General features: G+C 36.1%; 1 protein-coding gene across 4 annotated transcripts in view; it reads right to left on the reverse strand.

Annotated features, from left to right (window-relative positions):
- The window catches only part of CDC42BPB (CDC42 binding protein kinase beta), an 87,102-nt gene that overhangs the window by 23,819 nt on the left and 42,533 nt on the right, over positions 1-20,750 (reverse strand). For all 4 annotated transcript variants that reach the window (XM_090141677.1, XM_031592956.2, XM_031592954.2 and 1 more), the window contains exons 5-21: positions 20,201-20,349; positions 16,675-16,768; positions 15,586-15,786; positions 13,751-13,999; positions 12,412-12,491; positions 11,306-11,472; positions 11,088-11,207; positions 8,957-9,090; positions 7,029-7,271; positions 5,281-5,391; positions 4,666-4,910; positions 4,399-4,504; positions 3,722-3,846; positions 2,653-2,758; positions 918-1,066; positions 248-342; positions 81-160 (exon numbers count right to left, since the gene is read on the reverse strand). In XM_090141677.1, the coding sequence (XP_089997803.1) occupies positions 81-160; positions 248-342; positions 918-1,066; positions 2,653-2,758; positions 3,722-3,846; positions 4,399-4,504; positions 4,666-4,910; positions 5,281-5,391; positions 7,029-7,271; positions 8,957-9,090; positions 11,088-11,207; positions 11,306-11,472; positions 12,412-12,491; positions 13,751-13,999; positions 15,586-15,786; positions 16,675-16,768; positions 20,201-20,349 (2,454 nt within the window). The remainder of the gene's footprint in view (positions 1-80; positions 161-247; positions 343-917; positions 1,067-2,652; positions 2,759-3,721; positions 3,847-4,398; positions 4,505-4,665; positions 4,911-5,280; positions 5,392-7,028; positions 7,272-8,956; positions 9,091-11,087; positions 11,208-11,305; positions 11,473-12,411; positions 12,492-13,750; positions 14,000-15,585; positions 15,787-16,674; positions 16,769-20,200; positions 20,350-20,750) is intronic.

A 20,750-nucleotide genomic window follows, 5' to 3' on the forward strand; every position in this document is an offset into this window, starting at 1 on the left:
GGGGCCCAAGCGTTACTTTTAAGTAATAAAAATACAACTCAGCTATCACATCTTCATAGTTAGTTTATGTAATAACTCACTCTGAAGGTCAGATCACGTGCAAGAGGAGAGGTGTTGAAATATTCAAAAATGGAATCCTGAAAGTCTGGAAGTTTGAAACCTAAAACCCAAAACAGAATAGCCTTAGCTAAAATGCAATACCAAAGCTTGCATTAGAACTTTATTAAAACACAGCAACTTCAATTACCTGGATCTGTTCTGTATTTTTCTTCCAGTTTTCTCCTTAAGCCTTCCATCTCTTCCAACAATTCTCTGTTTTTTGCTTCAGATTCCTTTAATTTACTAATGTGACAAAATAAAATCAAAATACAGTTGTAAGTATTTCCAAGTCAGGAATGCCAAACTCAGTCTTTTTTTGTTGTTGTTGTTTTTGGGGGGAGGAGGGGATAAGTATATTTTTTCTAGGCTAATTGATTTTATTTTTCTCTTAAATTAGCACCTCACTACTAGGCTAGATAGTGAGAATTACACTTACGACTCCTGTTACCACTGCAAATATTGGCCAAACGTAATTATTATAATACTAGTTTGGTCTTTCCTTCCCAGTTAGTTTATTAAAAAAATAAAAAAAAAATTGGTTTTGCTTTCAATTTGCTCTTAGTCATACCTTTTACCTCAGGTGCCTAAGATCCCTATCTTATTCCTGAGATATTCACAGCAATGTAAAGTTAACTTGAAAAAAGCGTTAAAAGTTCTCATTTGACAACACTAGAAATGCACAGTCTATAGAGTAGGATCTTTCCAGCAAAATCCACTAATCTGGGCACAAAGGAACAATTCGAAAAAAAGCTGTTACTATTACTATTCTAATTTAAAGGAGCACATTAAAACTCAAAATAACCAAAGAAGCTATTTACCTTTCAAAAGATATGTTTGCATCTTTAACTTTTCGTAGCTCTTCTTGAACTAGTTGTTTGGCACGAATTTCAGCATCAAGGGCAGACTGTAATTCCAGCCTAGCTGACATATCCAACTTCTGACTGCGCCGCACTTTCCAAAGTGGATCCTGTAGCAATAAGTTATTGAATATTAATATCAGATGTCTAAATGTATTCCCATAGTTGTTCAGAGACATAAAATAACTTTCACACTGGTTCAGAGAATGCATTTTTGATTAATTATGGACACTACTCCCATTACACAGAAATCAGCCAATAGCCAGATTTTATTTTGTAAAAACAAAGTAACAATCATTTGTTTTTAATGGTTATACCATTAACATAATATGCTTGAAATCAAATTGCTAGATCACTGAGCATGACAGTCAAGCAAAGAATCCACTGAAAATGGCTAGCTTTCATTGTCCAAACTAGAAAAGTAGACAGAACTTGCACAATGACATACTGGACTTTAGGAGCTTAGATGAATGTATATAGTTTATGTAAGACATAATAACCTAAAACATAGCACGAAGAAAATGAAGTAATTCGGGTTTTGAGATATTCTGGATAATATTCTAGGGACTTTCATCTAAACAGTTCATATGTTCATTAAGTTTCATACACTATGCAAATCCTCACCACCACAAGCTAGTTTTCCAAGCTTTTCAAAGCATTTTTCAGGGTGGACTGCATTTTCAGTGTTCCCGAATGGATATTCTCTCTAGTCACAGATGAAAATGCAAACAACACTCATGAAAATGAGAGCCTTTTCTATGTTGAGAAATAATTAACCTTAGATCAGGTTCTGCAGAAGTTACAAAACCAGCTGTAATATACAGAACAGACAGCATTATTTATTCTGGGCCAATTGCATTTGATCCAATCTTTCTTATAAAACCACTCAACGTTATGATCATTTCTCTATGATGCAGGCAAAGGTTAGCTTGTAAAAAGTCATAACCTTCTTTTATTTTTTCCTATTCATAGGTTTAGAAGGGATGAGTAACTTTTATCTATATAAATTAGCAGCAGATTGACTCTTTCCATGGCATTTGACTGTGCAGATTGGCACTGCTAGGGGTGTGGGCTTCCATGGCCAGCTCCAAATGTTTCTCCCTTTCCTTATGTAGGTATTTAATACCTGCCAAGGCAAAACAGTGCTTTTGTGTTAGAAACCATACTCCTTTGAGAGGGTTTCACCTCTTCTATTTTTGAGAAACCATGCAACTACTACATGGGAAAGACTATGACACAAGGTCTCACTGTCCTACAAGTGCATAAAGCTACAGGCTCTCATGAGTCACTAGTTTGTAACAATACCAACCAGTTAAAACTTGCTCAAAATACTTGTACAAGAGAAAACTTATTTTGTCACTGTAGTGGCAATTAAAATTACTCTCTTGCATCTATTGTGGTGAGGTACATTTCTGTGATCTCCTTTATGGGTTTAATCTACTGTTTCTACTCTGTACTGTGCAACAGTTTTTAATGGTAGATGTTAGTAAGAAATACCACTGTAATTATCAAATTCTGATTGCATGATCCAAAAGAATTTAACAAGCAATAGGTAAAACTAGTATGTCATAAGCAGAGCAGAGGATTTATTAGAAAAAAATTGTGATTTTGAACAGATAGTGAGAATGTGGCTGAAACTAAAACTGTTGGCTTCTTAGACATCCCCAGAATAGCCAAATGCTTGCTATTTTCTTACCAGTGTTCGTGACCCCAGACTGGTACTTCTCAAAGATTCTAGTTCTTCTGTCATTTTGGAGGCTAATGCTTGGAGATAGCCACGAGCATCCTTTTCATCACTCACCCTATTGTGCAGTTACAAAAAGGCGTCAGTGAACAGTTTCATGGATCACAGCAACAAAGGCTAAAATACCAAATAATTAGTGTTTGCATCGGATTTAGGGATGTGGCAAACATGGAGAGAGCATAAAAAACTTTCCCAGCAGAGAAAATCGAATATTGCTTGTATTGCCTGCTTCAGGTTTTTCTTGTATTTGATTCTCTTGATTGTGGCAGTTACCAGGGAAACCAAAGCATTCCTTCTGCCATCAGGAAGAGTTCTGCAGAGATTCTCTGTTATTTTTTTGTAACATGATCTGTGTATTGCTTGCTGGGTTTTTATAAGGGCTACTGTAAAGTCCTCCTATAACATTTGGAAGGGCATGTACAAAAACTACGAAGCCCCACACCTTGCCCCTGTCCACTCAATAGCTGAAATGCCTTTTCAGGCCTAAGTATTAGTCAGAAACTAGACATTCATCTAATTTATAACCACTGATCTCCAGCTGCAGCAACACTCAATTTCAGCCAGCAGAAGACACATGTAGGTGACTAAATGTCTTGCATTCAGAAAATACTTGCATGCTAACCCAAAAAATAAGAAGGAAAGACTGACGTGCGAATTAATTGCAAGTGTATGTCTCATACTAGTCAGGGTCTGTGTTAACATGGACCTTTAAATCAAGACATCTTCCTGACAAGGCTTACCAGAATATTCTAAACTTTGTGGTATAATAACCACTTAAGAGTTTGAAGCAAGTTGACAACCAAACCCTCTCCTCTGCACTTAACAGTATCTGACAATTTCATTTAGAAATCTTATTAGTCAGCTATTCTGCAAAAGCAAAAGAGAAACAATTCATCATCACAGCACCATGCTTTTGTTGATCCCAGACATACAAAAAAGGGCTTGGCTATACATAAAAAAGAGTGCAATCAATATTTCAAAAATCTGAAAGTGGCCATCAGGATCTCTGAACAATACATACCACTGAATAATTTCTGCAATCTGAGCTTCCCAGTGAGCAACAGACTCCTTCTTTGCTGCTAGGTCTTGGAGCTCATCATCTAGCTGCCTGTTCTGTGCTGTTAATTTGTCCACAAAGGAGCAAAGCTGAAACAAAAGATTTCCCCTTTACATGAGTTTCATACATTTATCAATGCATATGTCCACACATTTACAGAATTTGAACGAACAACACAGGAAACTGTATTTCATTTATTATTTTTGCAGAACTGGATCATGATCAGATCCTGACAATAGAACACATTTCCAGTTCATACAAATCAATCCAAAGTAAAGGTGGAGCAGAGGGAAGCAAGCACAGGGGCTATGGTGAGGAAAGAGGCTTAACTGTAATCCATCAGGAAGGCAAGCTGGCAACGTAAATGCTTTGCTCTCTGTGAAGCTTTCACACAGCAATTGGAAGGTGGTGCCCTCTGAGTTGCAGGAATCAGTTCCACAAAGAGCAGTAACTGAGATGCTAAAGCTACTACTTGGCCAGATCTCTGATACTTACATGGCCAGAACTTCATTTGTTTTACTATATATTGCCTGAACATTTACTGGTACTGTTCAGATCAATGAGAACATTATTTCAACACTGCAGAGAAGCAAAATGTAATTCTTCTTGCTTTGCTAAAAAATGTTTCCTAAAATAATTACCTTCTCATTTTCTGTTGTTAGCTTTTTGTTATCTTCCAAGAGCATAGATCTTTCACGCTCGTATTTCTCTTTCATTGATCCCACTGCTTCCTCCATTTCACTGTGTCTAAAAAGGACAAGAAACACAAACATGTACAGTAAGATTGCAGAATCTGTAGACTGGGATTTTCAGGAAAACATAAACAGAATTAAGGTGAAACACCATCCTGAGCTGTTACCTATACAATGCAGCACACACACAAAAGAAATCATGTCCCTAAAACTTACCTCTCTCGCTTCGTTTTCTCTAATTTATCCTTTAGTATCATGATCTCTTTCTGCAGTGCAAGCTGATGGCTCTCTGAATCGTGTACTTCCTTTTTCACGTTTTTTACTTCTAGAACATGTGATGCTTCTCGCCGGACCAGCTCTTCTTCATAGAATAAGATTTTCTTTTCCAGTTCAGCCTTCATTTTGGAAAGCTCCTGCTGATGTTCTAGTGTGGCACCTGCTGCCCGCCCTCCCTGCTTCACCTGCAGAAGAGTGGAGAAGAGAACTCATCAGGAAGGGACTACAATCCTTACATTTTAGAAATATAATCTGAAAAAGAACTGTCCCATTGCAACACTTTGGAAAATTTTTGTTTAGGTTCTTAATGGCTCAAAAGCTGCCTTCAAGGTTTTAGCTCCTTAAGTGACCAACTTTGGACCACATAGGTTTATTTAAAAAAAAAAAAGAAAAAAGAAAGGAAAATAAAGCTAACAAATCCTAATCAGGCTAGGTCAGGTTTCTAGTAATGCTGTAGTTTTTATCCTGGTATCAACAGCTGAGTAAGCAAAAATATTGCAACTCCTGTGTCATGAGTAAACATTAAAAAAAAGAACAACAAAAAAAAGAAGCAACCTTCAGAGCTTCCAGTTCATTTTCCAGTTGTTTGCAGAAGACCTCACTGTGTTCACGAAGCTTACGTTCCTTTGATGCTTCTGCCATAACTTCTTCAAGTTGGGACTCCAGCTACAAAATCAGAGTAATTTAAAGTCATTTCAACACAAGATAGTGCTATCTGTATCATTTGTTTCCTCTCCTCCACAGGGATGAGCTTTCCAGGGCCTTGAAAACAAAGCTTTTCCTTATCTCTATCTTACATTATACCACAATAACAACGCTTTCAGAATTTCATGATAATGTTTTGCCTTCAGTGATCCAGGCATCTGTCTTTTTCAAAGCACAACTACTACCAATGACTTTTTGGTACTGACATAAACCACATTAGATATATGCAGGGATAACTGCAAAGCTTTTATTAATGTTAAGACAAGGAATCAGCACTAGGAAGTCACTGCAGCTATGAAAGAAGAAAGCCTCTCATATTTACAGATCAGCTTCATGCCTCAGTATCTATTAAGGCAGCAGATCTGAAAATCCAGGCCTTTGAACCCAGTTACTGTGAAACACTTCAAATATGAACACTGAACATGCGTACCTTGCAATTATGAAACAAAATAGTCTTGATCATGCATTTATCTATTTCAAAAGTATGTAGTATTATAGTACCAGAAAGATAATTTAGTGGCGTCCAAGGCAGCTATGCAACTAAAGAAGAATAAAACCTGTTTGTTTGTTTGCGTTCAAATTCAACTACCAAAGTTGTTTTTAAAAGCATTATAGGTAGAACTGTAGACTAAGATAATGAACTTATAGATTATGTTCTGAATAGAAGACTGATGAAGATGTTAGGAAAGAGAGGACAGAGGAATTCCTAGGAACAAAGACAAGTGATCAAGTATTTGATGGAAACATGCAACAACACTTGAACTAGCTCTAGAGAGGAGGGCAGAATGCACTGCCAAATATAGTGCTGTAGCCCTGCATCTTTCCCAGTGTTAAGCACCACAGGTCTGAAATACTTCACCTCTTACTACATTTTCATAATCTGCCCTTCAACTTGCTATGAGTTTTCTAGCACCACTTACAAAGCTCAAGTTTCTTTTTAAACTTCAGTCATAGAACACACAAAATATGACAGCTTTTCAGTGATTAAAACACTGTGTTAACCGTAGCTGGGTCTTATGCATTCTTCCAGTTATCCACTTCTAATTCAAAACTGTAAATTGCCTAGGATAGTAATCAGAAAATTAACTTGTTTAAAGATATTTACAAATATACTCTCTACACTGACTAAGAAAGTAGTAGGGAAAACCGTCTATTCAGCCTGTATCACTCTTCCTCTCTCCAGATAAACAGAAACATTGAACTGGAAAAATAAGTGAAGTCAAAATACTCCAACATAAAGCACATCAAGGCATTGAGCATTCTAAGTTTCAAGCTGACTGGAACTCAGAGTCTGCAGGAATCAAAACACAAAGAAGTAGGAGCCTGGGCATATAGCAAAAAATGGTTTCCTCAAGATTAAAATCAGCCTGCATACAAAGAATAAAGTAGACTCTGCTAGTTCCCTGATACACTAGCAAAACTTCTAGAAATTAATTCAAGATCTGTTTTGTGAAGTGATATGGAAGAGTTATCAGAGCAATATCTTATAAGCAGAGTAAATCATCATTTCTGTTCCTGATTTCTCAATATAATCACATCGGTGATACAGGGCAAGCAGCAGCTGAAACATGTCACTGCCAGATATTTTATTGAGCTACCTCTTTTCTGATTTTCTCTGATTTACGGATGTCCTGTCGCATAGCATCATTTTTCTGCAAGCTCATTTCCACCTCCTCCTCTTTGTCACGAAGTTGTCGGGACAGCTTCTGCTTTTGAGACCGCAACTCTCCCATCCTCTCACTGAGCTCGGAGAATTCCTGCACGGCCAGCTTTCTTTGTTGGTGGGCATCCCGCAGCTCTTTGGACTGTGTCTTTAATCTCTCTGAGGCTTCTACAAGTTGCTGATTAAAAAAAAAAAATATATATATATATATATATAAATTGAAGTCAGTTTATTCTTTCCAAGAAAGAAAGTGAACCTACAGAAGCATGACTTGAAAACTCAAACCACTCAGATAACTTCAAATATTATTTCTAATAGTTAATTTACACAGCTGCAGGAGCATACCAAGACAACAGTTATTCTGTTTATAGGGTGGCATTTCCAAGAGGACTTTTGCTATTCCAGAAGTCTTTCATACAAATCAGACTGCACAAGGTCATCTCACCTCTAAGAGACTTAATTTCAGATTACCACAATGTACTTGCACAATATCAATACTTCTTAAAAGAAGTAGTTTCAGTAAAGTTTCAGTAGATTGCTCAGGAAAACAAACAAGTAGACTGTACCAGCACTAAGATGCTGCAGCATATCTTAAGAAATTCTTAAGAAAATTGAGGAAGATTCCTTAAAACAAACTATGAAGTTCTAATTTAATTGAAAGTATAAATGTCTAATTTAGCTTTAATTGAAAGTATAAAAGTTGTTTCCTTTACAGCAAATAGTTAACATAATTTAACAGGACGAAAATACAAACTATATGCTCTACAAAAATGCTTTCAAAATCATTTGAGATTGAAAATAAATAAAAAAGTGCAGAACTAGACAACAGAGTAAGTGTATACTAGCCAAGAGACATTTAAAAAATCCTGCCATTAGTAGAGGTCATGCAAAAGTATGCATTCTAAAATGGCATTCGTGCAAACTAGTAAGAGCAGATTTGCCATCTTCCCTACTCATATGCTCCAGTGAATACATGTTAACTGTGGTTAACAGACAGAAGAGATGCTGTTAAATTCTAAACTCAGAGGTCATTGACCATGGATTATTTTTGGTCCATCTCAATGCCACACAAGCAATACGTAGTCTTTAAATCTAGATATTTGAATAGATGGTATTTTGGTATTACTGGAATGGTATATAGTAAATGCAAAGCCTCTATTTACTGTAAATATTTTAGTGACCTATCTTAACATACTGCTACATTCTAGGGAGCAAATATAGGTATAATTTGCACAACAGTAAGACAATTCAGTAATATAAAAGTCATCCTTGGCCTTAAGCAATAATTAATCCTTTCGTATTACAGAGAATAAGTGGGCTCAAGTTGGCACAGCAACTGAGCTTTATTAACCTATTCAAATACACACCTTTCAGCATCTACAAAACTAATGACAAGCCATAGACCTGCAAATTTAACTCCAGTGTAAACTGGAGTATCTTGAGAAAATCAAATCGTTAAACTAAAATCATTCCTTAGAAAATCCCCTCCCACTTCCAGCAAACCAAATCTCACTGAGCTCTGTGATTATACAGTCTATTAGCTTCTGCGTGACTGCATGGATATTTATCTTCCAGATGTCTTCAAAAGATAGAAACATGCCAAACAGGTCAATATAAAAAGGTGTTGTTCCCACCTAAGAGAATATATCTGAAATTATTAGGATGTCAACCTACTTTAAAAAGAAAAAAAAAGTGTGCACCTTGGAAAACAAACATATCATTAACAAGACTAACAAGCTCACTAACATCTCATTATAGTTTTACACAGCAACATTTCTAACACTGAAACTGTAATCAAAACAAAATTGGTCTGGAACTATTCTGCAGGACCATTTCTAAACATAGTCATTTTTGGATCAATACCTTATGAAGGTCTTCTTTTTCTTGCCGTAATACTCGACACTGCTTTTCCAGTCCTTTCAACTTATGCACACAGTCTTCATGCTCTTGTCGAAAAGCCACTGCATCTGCGAGCTGTCCTTCCAGTTTACTTACATCTGCAGAGTAATACATAAAGGTAACTGGTCCCAAGTGTACATCAAGTAAGGAACATTACTTAAGCAAACTGGCATAACTTTGTTCAGAAAAGTAACTTCTTCCCATTTTAGGCAGCTTAAAAGTAACTCTGATGCGCCAGCGGCTCCATGTCATTTTAACTTTCTCAATAAGAACAAACAATTCCACACCTCCTAAAGACTGTTATCTCTTGAAGCAAAAAAGCTTTAGCATGGGGACGTTTTATGTTTTGAGAAATGCAACTTCTAGCCCTTGACAACTGAAATTAACTCAAGTGGTTTGAATTCTAGTTCTGGTAATTTGTCTCCTAAATAGTTTTCTTTATATGACAAGACTTCATTTATTGTTGCAACCAGCAAGACAGGAAAGAACTATTTATTTCCTAGAGCTTATTTATTTCCATATCTACTTATCCTAGAGTAGATAAGAGCTGAAAATCTGGAAAGGCAGCACCATTCTGCATGAAGCAGAATGGAATCCCAAATGCCCATATTCCTACCAGGATGTTCTCTTAGCAGTTCTCTTCTTATTCTCAAAGAAAATTAAAAAAAAAAAAAAAAAAAAAAGAAAGATCACTGTTAAGCAGAAAAGATAACTGCCTTTATATGTATTTTTGTTCAGTCTTAGAGCTGGTAAGAAATTGAAGTGTCATTCTCCATTTGGTTTTAATTACTACTTCTTTTACACAAATAAGAAATTGCACAGGAATAACTGTCTCACTGAAATTGTGACATCTATGGCAGAACAGGAAACTGAAGCTATGCATTCAGAGATCCCAAGCACTGTGTAGCAATTGAAGTAACATTCCTTTTCTCATTTTAGTATGAAACTGTGCTAAACTCCCTCCCACTCCACAGACCATACTGCCAGATTTCAATATGTATGTAACAGTACACAATAGGCTGAAGAACTGGATAAACCTGACCCATTTGCAGAAGTAGAACCTTAATCAAACTCTTTAGACAAACATGATTTCTAGAATGCACAAGAACAGAGTTTGGAGGCTTTTTTTGAAAAAATTCTCACTTAGAGCAAAGCTGATTTCACAACAGATGTGCTTACAAAGGGGGTACTACTGCCGAACTGTAGAAAAGATATCAGTTGTGACTGACAGTAGACTGACTGACACACAAACTAAGATAATGAATTAAGAAAATAGCAGGAATCTGAACCAAGAAAATAAACAGGTCTACAAAAAAGTGCTCATGAATGGAAGACAACAGTTGGAGGTCTTGGTATTAGTAACTTGGCATCTGAACTCACAATACACTACAGGCCCCTGTAAACCTCTTAGGCAACCCATCAGGATTCAGAACAACCATTTAGCATATGACTGATTCTAACACTAACAGAAGGTTTGTATGCATAAACTAATAGCATTGTCAAGCAACAGATTTTCAGAGATACAGATGAGTCAGTCCCTTCTCAGGACAGATGCCAGTATTTTTCTGCAATGCTTCCTAATTAATGCATCACCAGACAAAAACACAAAGGGAGCAGCAGCTCAGAAATATTTAAATATACAGTATTATTATTATTATACATCTCCACCATTACCTATCCCCTCATATTACTAAAGGACAAATAATCTTTTCTCTCAATTCTCTGTTACACAAACATCCAGTAAAACTCCACAAAAAATATACTCCTCAAAAAGAGAGAGAGCAGGATCTCCAGAGACCTTTATGGAAATCAACATGACCAAAAATATTTACTTGAACCCACCCATTCAATTCATTCCACTCTAGATTCTCCATACTAGTACAGGATATCAGGATGTAGAAGTGGAATAAAAGGTTAAGTACTTGCCTGGAAAAGCTGAAATGCCTCTAACTATTTAACTGAACTTTTAAGATATTTTTTTCAGAACCTCAATTACATTAATTGTAATTACTGCAAAACCACAATATGTACTTTGCCACTTTATTAACATTAAGCTGCAGTACCATAATTACTGCTAGCCATGCCAGAAGCTTACCTGTTAATTTGTTCTTCAACCGTTCAATTTCTTCATTTAATTTTTTTATTTCCTTATCACGGTTTGTATTTACTGTAACACACACTGGACCTTGGAGGCTTTGCACTGTCTGCGTAGATTCTTTAAAATCAGAAAAGGAGAAGTTGTTATTCAGTGAAATACATTTCGATTCCTCTAATAGCAAAAGCTAAGAATCCAAAAAACCATAAGCCACTCACCTTGCAGTTTTCTGTTCAAATCCTGCTTTTCTTGCTCTAATTTCCGTATTTTCTTTTCATAACCTTCTATTTGTGAAGTGTTCTTTAAGTCACGCTGTACATCCACATCTTTGGTTACGGTGTCAGACTGCACTGCACTCTTCAAAGTGCCTCTATCAGATAAAGAGCTGAAAACAGAACCACATAAGTAAAAATCTTTTAATACACTCAGCAGTGACATGTTGGGATTCCAACTACTGTGCAACTTAAACTTACAAGAACATCCAGTAAAACTGTTACTGTTGAGAGAGAACTGTCAGAGAAGATATACCCTGACACTGCTGTGTATGCTGCTGAGGAATTAAGATACTTAAATTCAGGTATTTAATTATGCTAACGTTTGTTAACTATACAAACTGTTTCAATAATTATAACTCCCCTCAGTCAGAAGTTACTACCTAACAGCAAAGCGAGCAGAATGTGCCCACAACTGAAAGAACAGAGAAACAAAACCAAAAGTTCAGTTTCAAGTGTGACAAAGATGGATTTAGTTAAAAAATAAGATACGTGCAACAGGTCCTTTCTGTGCTGTGTTGCGAGGATAACAAATCTCAGCAAAGGAAAAGAAGGGAATAACAAACAGGGTAGAATAACCTCAAACTCAGAGGCACAAGAATGTATTTGAGGGACCTCTGAAGTCAGATGAAGACTCATTTCAAACTTCACAGATGGGCGAGGTGAGCTATCTTTGCCTATTTTCAGAAGCACCTGAAAATGGGGAATCTGTATTAAGAGTAACACTACATTATGTTATTGTTGCCTATCAACAAGCTATGAACTAATCCTAGATTGTTTCTGGCAGATAAGCCTTGCTTTTAGCCTCTTCACGCAGGAAGTGCAAGTCTGTACTTACACGTGACACATCTTGTCCCTTAAGTTTCATTCATTTCAAATAAAGGAAATTAAATACAAAAGCATCTAATCTTTGAAAACATGATCAAAATATGTTCCAGACATATTCATGTGAATGTTCATCCATTGATACTGCTTGATTACAAAAATGAGATCTTTCTAGAATTAGCTGCGTTTGAGAAATGACTTTAATGAACAACATATCCTTTGCTTACCTATCAGTTGTGTATGTAAACCCAACAAAGGGTAAATGCAGTCCAGAAAAACCTGTATGAGAACTCGGTGGCACCACTTCCTGCATAAAAATAACATGCATGAAAACCCAAAAGAGAACCCATGCAGAGATTTAGTCTCAATGGTTAAAAAGAAACAGCTGATAGAAAGATTCTTCTTAGCGCTTACCAATTCACAACTGGCAATTATGCTTCATTGTATAGCCTTCCATTGTCCTTGCATGAACCTTATTTCAGATTAGGTCATTTAATATAATGACCTGAATTTAGAAGCCTCTTTTTTTTTGTGAGCTGGCGCTTGAAAAGGCAGCATTTCAGCAAGTTCAAAGCACAAGGCAACCATTAAAAGAAAACCTGAAACTTCAAGATCCTAATTAAAGTGACCAGGCATGAAAATGCATGATGTTTGCTTTAGTATGCTTGTTACTGCAAGACACGTAATCAAAAAATCAAGCCAAAAGTTCTCCATTTCTTGGATTGAAACTGATGAACAAGTGGCCATGAACAAAATGAAGGAACACCAACACCCCCACTCCCCAAAGCAATCTTCTGGTTTTTAAGTGACTGAAGTAGCATCAATTTGAGTTCTCTCACCAGGGCTGCTGTGATTAAAAGCTGCGTGTATGTATTTTTGAAGACAGATCAAATTCATATCTGATAAAGAACTAAAGAAAATACAAGCTCCTTGTAAAGGTAAATTAAAAGGGCAAATGTGTGTCAGATTTTTTCTGCCCGAATAAGCTTTAATTTTGAGCGACCACGTTATTTAATGCTACAATGTGAAAAATAAGTCATTTCAAATGTGAAAAAATAATGGTTTCCACCTCACTGCTCATTTTGGGTTTTCAGAAATCGTGAGCTTCTTTTCTAAATGATAACAGTTGACAAACTGGGTTAGTTATCATATAAATGGCAACAGCTGAATGGGGTTTCATTCTTCTGAAATTTCACATAGCATAACTACTTGTGATCTTCATTTGAGCATTCCTGCCATTATGGCTGCAATATGAATACTCCCTGTTGCTGTAACATTGCACCACAGAGCATATCCATGTCACATGCACGCAGGTACCACTAAATCTGCTAGACTCGGGAATCTGTTTCATGGATTTTTAGATTTTAAAATAAACTATTTCATTAGCACAACACATTAACAAATTCACTACTTCTTTTACAAAACAAAAATAACAAACCAAAACAACAAAAAACCAACCCCCAAAACAAGAAAGTAATTATCTTTTTTGAAACAAGTTCTCACTGCTACCTTACAATGCAGCATAGTTGCATACTTGCACTAGTGATATTTAAATAAAAGACTCACTGGATTTCTTAGCACATCATCATCTACATCAAAGTTTGAGGTGTCAGATGGACTGCTAACATCTGGAATATAAGGTGCTTCTAGGTTTCGGATGTTATCCCAGTTAAGTCCTTCAAAAAATGCATGAGACTTAAAATCCTCTATTCCGTTCTGTCCCAGTCTACGTTCCCTACTGCAGATAAGTCGCTGAATCAGATCTTTTGCTTCTTCAGACACGTCTGTAACATGGGATGGAAACTGAAATCGTTCCTAGAAAACAAAACAAATTGAGAAATTCATTCCATAATTTTCAGTGACAGTTTTCAAAAAGAAAGTGCTAAATGACACCATTAAAACTGCATGCAAATATACAGAATTGTACTATATCCACTGAGCAGTGGCAGAGTACAATGCAATATGACCACCGATAGATCTGTTGTCTTAAAATAGATTATGAAGATAAGTAATCTCTTCTTGATTCCCTTAATACAAATCTGTTTGAATACAGCTGCTGTTACAGTAACCCTTAAGAAAGGGCAACTTTTTTTTTGGAAGACATAAAGGAGATCTGACACGTTACAGTACAATAAAGATTGAGCAACACAGGCATATACACTCACTGATACTCTTAATCACAGCTCCACTGACCTGCTGAAGATGTACTCCTTGAAATTTTATTTATTTCTGCTCTTAAAACCCCAAGATGCTAGTCAATCCTCCACAAAACATTGTTATACATGAAATTACTCCAGATAAAACTGGGAAAAGTTTTAGTTTACTACTACATCCACTGTACAGTCAACAAGTTTGCTTTAGTAAAGGCCAGTAGTACTTTTATAGTTTTACAATACAACCTTTCAAGGTTTGAATGAGACCATTAGGGACCAAAACAGCATAATTCAAATTAAACTTTAAAATGTCAATTAAAAAAAACTAAAACCACATCAATTTTGTGTCCAAATGAGACTACAATATTAAGTCTGCAGGATAACAGCTTCAAACTTTTTCAAAAATAGTTTACAGCCACGCAGGTAGCATTTAGCCCCAAGGTGATTACATATTTCAATCATAATCAGAAAAGATTGCCACCAATTAGTTAATTGAGGAAATTGAAGAGAGTGAGAGATTAGCACTGATCACTGCAAGGGTGACAGCTCTAGAAAGAATTTAATGTCCTATCCACCACTGCTTCACTACAAGAGCACATTATTGTAAACACCAGTACATAATCACACATTCCTACCACACCTCTGGAAGGACATTGTGAACTGGCTTATTCTTATTTCCTAATGTTCAAAATGCATCCAGAAGTTTGAACAATTTTCTACCATTCTGACTCTGGACAAGGCCCCCTGACCTCATGTTCTTCATGCAGCTCAAAAGTTCATGTTTTTCTGCCACTTCTGCTCTGGGCAACTCCCCCTTGACCTCATGTTCTTTATGCAGCTCATGTCCACACCAGCTGACTTACCTCTTTCCCTTTTTTGTACTGATTATTGATGTGACAGAAAATGTGCACAGCTGCATAAATAATGCATTACTTCATTTCTCCAGCACACTCCAGAAGAAACTTTCAATTGCCCTATCTTAAGAGTTGGTTTTAAATTTTGTTTCATGAAGACTGCTTAGACTTTTCAACAAGAACATTACTGTTTAGAGAAAAAAAAGCAAATTCTGCCTCTCAGAGATGCCAACATTCCTAAAAATGGAACCAACAAATCTACATAATTAGATACAGTTCTGTATCATCACGAGAAAGCAAAGAACTACCATCACTTCAATATTTATAAGCAGTAACAGTTTCACTGTAAACATTATCATCTTAGTAAATACAGTATGATGAATGGATTTCTTACTTCGTGATTCATAATCTTCCCGTAAGTTTCCACTAATGACTCTGCGTAAAAAGGTGTTTCACCGTAAAGCATTTCATACATGCAGACCCCCAGTGACCACCAGTCACATTCAGGCCCGTATTTTCCCATTCCATCCTCCATGGCTTGCAGTATCTCAGGGGAGATGTAGTCAGGTGTACCCACTGCTACAGAGGACTGCACCTTAAAAATAAGGCAAACATAATTCTGGTAAGTTTTCAGGATCTCTACAGCAACATTCCTACTCATGTTTTAGTATTTCTGACAGAGACATCAGTACATGATTTTAGAAAAGAAAGTTAATTATAAAAAAAAAAAAATCACAGCAATGAAACAAAGAATGTATTAAGAAAGTAACGAAGTCTATATTTTAATTTGTACACAATAAAACCTCCAAATAGTTACACCTGTTATCAAAAAGCTAAGAAAATGTTTTGCCTGTGTGTACACATGCTTTTACACTTTACAACTGCAACTGTTTGCAAGAAATTGAAACGAAAAATTAATAAGCAGGCAGTTTGAATTCTGTGCTTGAGTTTCAGTTTACAATTTCATCAGAAAATAGCAAAACAAGTTTACAGGGCAAGTAGCATCCTACTTTCATTAGGTTTGAAATTGGTTTAATGCCTATGTAGCCTAATTGTGGATGCAATGTAGGGAATAGATAATTAATTTCCTTGTGTCCATGTAGTAGGAAAGCTTCAACCATCGGGGCAGAGGAGGAGCAACTATAATCTCTCACACACTTTAAGGGTTCACGTGGAGTTACAACAGCTCCTTCCAATTCATTTTGTTTTTAAGGTGGTAAATTCTTGACAGACATTTTAAGACTACAGAATGCCACCAAGACCTGAGTTTGTGCCAAAACTGCTGGACAATATATACCAGGAAATGAAGATCTCAAAAATTATTTCTTATATATGTGTTGAACATTTCCCTCAATTTTTACAATGTCAAAAAGCTTACAGTAAAAGTTTATAATAGTTTAATACATTTAATAGTGTCAGGACCAGGAACTCACTTAAAAGATCCCACTACCAGTGACCCAATATAATTCTGCTTCATACATACTGTGCCATCTTCACTCATTTTCAGACAGGACCCAAAGTCTGCCAGTCGTATATGGCCATTCATGTCCAAAAGTACATTATCAGGCTTTATATCCCTGTATGACAAAAAGAATTGAAAAAATTAAATATATAGTATGAGCTCTGCTTGTAAAGATTACATCAGATTCCATCAAAATAACAAAGAAATTTATGTTGGTTATACAGTGATGCAACCTTTTTTTATTGTACTATATATGACTCTCTCCATCTGCCAAACTTAAAACACTGCCTTGTATCACTGAAACTTATGACTATACTGGACTTTCAGCTCAAAGTTGAACTCTGGTCAAATAACCAAGTAGAAAAATTACAGTGAGTCAGAGAACAGAACAGATAGGCAGTCTACTTCATCAACATTAGATCAAGATTGTACGCATCGCAATATGCTTTTGGAGGCAAGAGAAAAAGCAAAGAAAACGTAATCTTGGTAGGTAAGGTAATGGGGTTTTTTTTGTTTGATTTATGATCAACCTATAGCTTTCTATTTGAGATTTTTCACTGCTTCTCTAAACTCTGTCCAGCATTTCTGCTGGCCTGTATTCTCCACTTGCTATTACAGATCATTTTTCTATATAGTAACTGCACATCACATTAGCTTCCATGGGTACCTAAGAACTTTTCCCTCCTACAAACATGCAGCAGTTACTCTAGAAATCTCTGCATTCTCCTGGCTCTGGGACCAGGACAATGCCATTTCAGCAGGAAACAATAACAGGAGAAAGTCTCAAGGGTCAAAACATGTCATTCCTACTGATATGTGTATATAGCAGGTTGTAAATGGCATTCTGCATACTGAGATTATTAAATGACATTGAACTAAGATTCCCATTTCACTGTAGCTCTTTACTTGATATTAGTTTTGGTACCAGGAAGGCAGCCAAAAAGGACTTTAATAAGAGCATGTTAATTGAATTTAGTCAAAACAATCACATTTTCTTTCGCCAGTTTGTACTCAAATTCACAAAAGATGGCCTACAACACCCAATTTAATAAAACAATCTTGATGCATATTCTCTCTCTATACATAAATACTAATTAATAGCCTCAAAATAGCCAGCATTATTTTAAGAGCACCTAGCCAGTATGTTAGGAAGGTGCAAGGAGAAGAGGAGAGAGAAACAAGTAGAGAAGACAGAAGTAACTCAATGATGCACCAATTCTGCAGACTAAAAACTAGACCAATCAAGTCTTGCAGGCCAACTCATACCAGTGTCCTTCCCATTCCTTAGTCAACACTGCTCAGAATCAACTCCTAACACGCCAGCATTTCACCAACACCTTCTGAAATATTATTCAAACTAGCAAAAAAAAAAAAAAAAGCCAACCCAAACAAACCAATAAATCTATTTTTTCTAGACACCATATTAATTCAAATAATATTCTATATTATTATTAAATATGTGTTTTACATGCAATCTTGTTGCACCACAACACTGAATTGCTTTTCAAATAGGCAGTTTCAAATGTCACCTTGTTACACAGAAGTTGGAGCTGAGAATGTCTGCTTTTTAGGTTGCTTATTCCCATACTTCATACTTGAGAAAACTCATGAAAAACATTAAGAAAGGTTTAACAAACAATCCTAATATGTATAGAAATCCTGCCAAACTTATAAATTTTTCCAACACAGACTGAAATGACTACTTTTTAACCAAGAGCTAATGATTTCAAATTTATTACTGACGCTTCACTAATACTGCTGCTCATTAGCAGTATTAAGGCAAAATAAGAATGTTTATCTATGCCTGTCAACAAAAATTAAAGGCATATTTACTTCTTAGAGTGAAAAATATATATATATTTGCTAACCCAGAATACTAGGTTATTTCATTTTCCTTTCCCAAAAACCTCGTCAATAATTTTCCATTGTTAAATTTATTCTATACTATTACAGTTCTAAGTGCTTTCCAGATTCTCTTACAGTCCCATAAGAGTCAAGCTCAGTAAGAGCAGACGACTATGGAAGCTTATACACAACTGTGCACATTTTTTTTGTTGGTTTTTAAATAACACCATTCACAGTGCCCCTGGAAGCATGAGCCAATCTCATCCAACACATCTCTACTTTTCTGTTTTGCATGCAGCTCTTGCTTGCCTAAGGGAACACTGCTTCTGTTCAGAAAGGCTTAATGCCTCATCTCTGAGCTCCACTGTTTCCTATCTACAGCTAACAGGTCATATAAGCCTTCAAATGGCCCTTGAAATCCTCTCCAGAACAATCATTCTTCTTCCTAATCCACTGCAGTTGCCAAGCAGTAATTTCTTGGACATTCACCCATGTTTTGGTCTCAGAAAAATTTATTCCTATTGCTGCAAGAGGCATTCATTCAATCCCACTCAAAGTTGTAGTCAGTTGGTCAGTTAGGCAGCCACCTTCCTCGGAAATGGTGCAGTGGTGCCTCTGGTGAGTTTCTCCAAACACATACAATTTCAAAATCCCCACATATTGCCCATATTTACCCACAAGAGTACTACTGTCTATATTTCACTGTAAAGCGATTGAAGTCAAAACCTACCAGCCAAGTGAGATAAAATGTTAGCCTAAAGCCCACTTCTCCTGAGCACTGACTTCAGCTACCCATCATGAACGTGCTTGCATAGCCAAAAGCAATATTCACACAACTGAAAACCATCATTACTCTTGCAGCTTGCATTTTCTAACTTCTTGGTTACTGAAATCAAGCTCTAAGGTCATATGCAATGTATAATATAATCCCACAAGGATTTCCAGTATTACTATCATTTTGCTTTCTAATTTTTCTATCATACGTAATTGTTAAATCTAAAAATGAAGTAAAGGATAGGGATTTCCACTCAATCAAGAATCTTGAAATAACAAAATATTTACCAAATGTCTCCCCTGCACCACTAACAGCTTTTCTGAAATAGACACTCCAAGAGGTAACCCAAAATAGAAATACACCTTCCTGGCCTATTTCCTCCTACGCAGAGTAAGGAATGTTATATTCTTAAATGTTACAATCTGAGTTACACGATTGTAGGTACTGGTCTGGAATATACTTCCTACATGTAGGCACAATTAAACAGATCCACTCATTACCAAAAACCATCCTCTTCCATCTGAAGATCAGCTCAGGTAAGCAGATTCACCGTTATTACGGGCTTACAGGGAATACATTTTGCATTTAAACATTTGCAGAGAATTCAAATTGTTTCAAATGTCTATGCTGGTTTGGACAACTGTAGATAAATATTCATGAAGCAAATTGAGAATAATTTAAGAAGCATAATTAAAACTAAAAGCTCTACCAAGAAGTTAGTCATATAAATGCCACTGTTTCTAATACGAATCCATCAAAACTTGGTAACTAAAATATTATATAGCTTACGTAATTATTATTCATCATACAGTAAGCATGTGCCCGCAGTAGCATCCCGTGGCTCACCATCTGTATTTGTAGCAATATCTTTAGAATTAATTTAATATAACTGCATATGTATTTTTCAAAAGTAAGATGGCATTTTACCTATGCACATAATGTAGCTCATGTATGGAATGTATTGCAAGCACCATTTCACCAATGTAGAACCTTGCCATATCTTCAGGAAGTTTGTCTTCAAACTTACTGAGAAGCGTCAGCAAGTCACCACCAACATAGTAGTCCATCACTAGATACTGAAAAGGGAGAAATAAAGCAATTACACACTGAGACGCAGTTGTTAAGAAAAAGACATGAAGTTCATCAGTTAACTGCTGAAACAATAATGTTAATGATAAAAAATCATTCTGTCCCTTCGATCTTCACTTCAACGATGCACAGTGGAAAGAAAAATCTAATATCACAAAAAATTTAAGTAGGTCATCAGTCCTAAAACTGAAAATTTCCAGACAAGAAGAAAAAGAAATTAAAAATAGGAATTTGTAAGAGAACTTCAGTGTTATATTATATATGAACAGAAAATACTTGATATCACTTGCAGAATAGAATTCTTACAGACTGGAAAACAATAAGGATTAACATTTTAAGGTTTAGTTTTGCAGGTGGCTTTTTGCCTGAATTGCACGTCTATTATCAG

The sequence above is a fragment of the Phasianus colchicus genome, chromosome 5 (genome assembly GCF_987193195.1).
Source record: "Phasianus colchicus chromosome 5, bPhaCol1.hap1.1, whole genome shotgun sequence".
In the NCBI taxonomy this organism is placed as follows: domain Eukaryota; kingdom Metazoa; phylum Chordata; class Aves; order Galliformes; family Phasianidae; genus Phasianus; species Phasianus colchicus.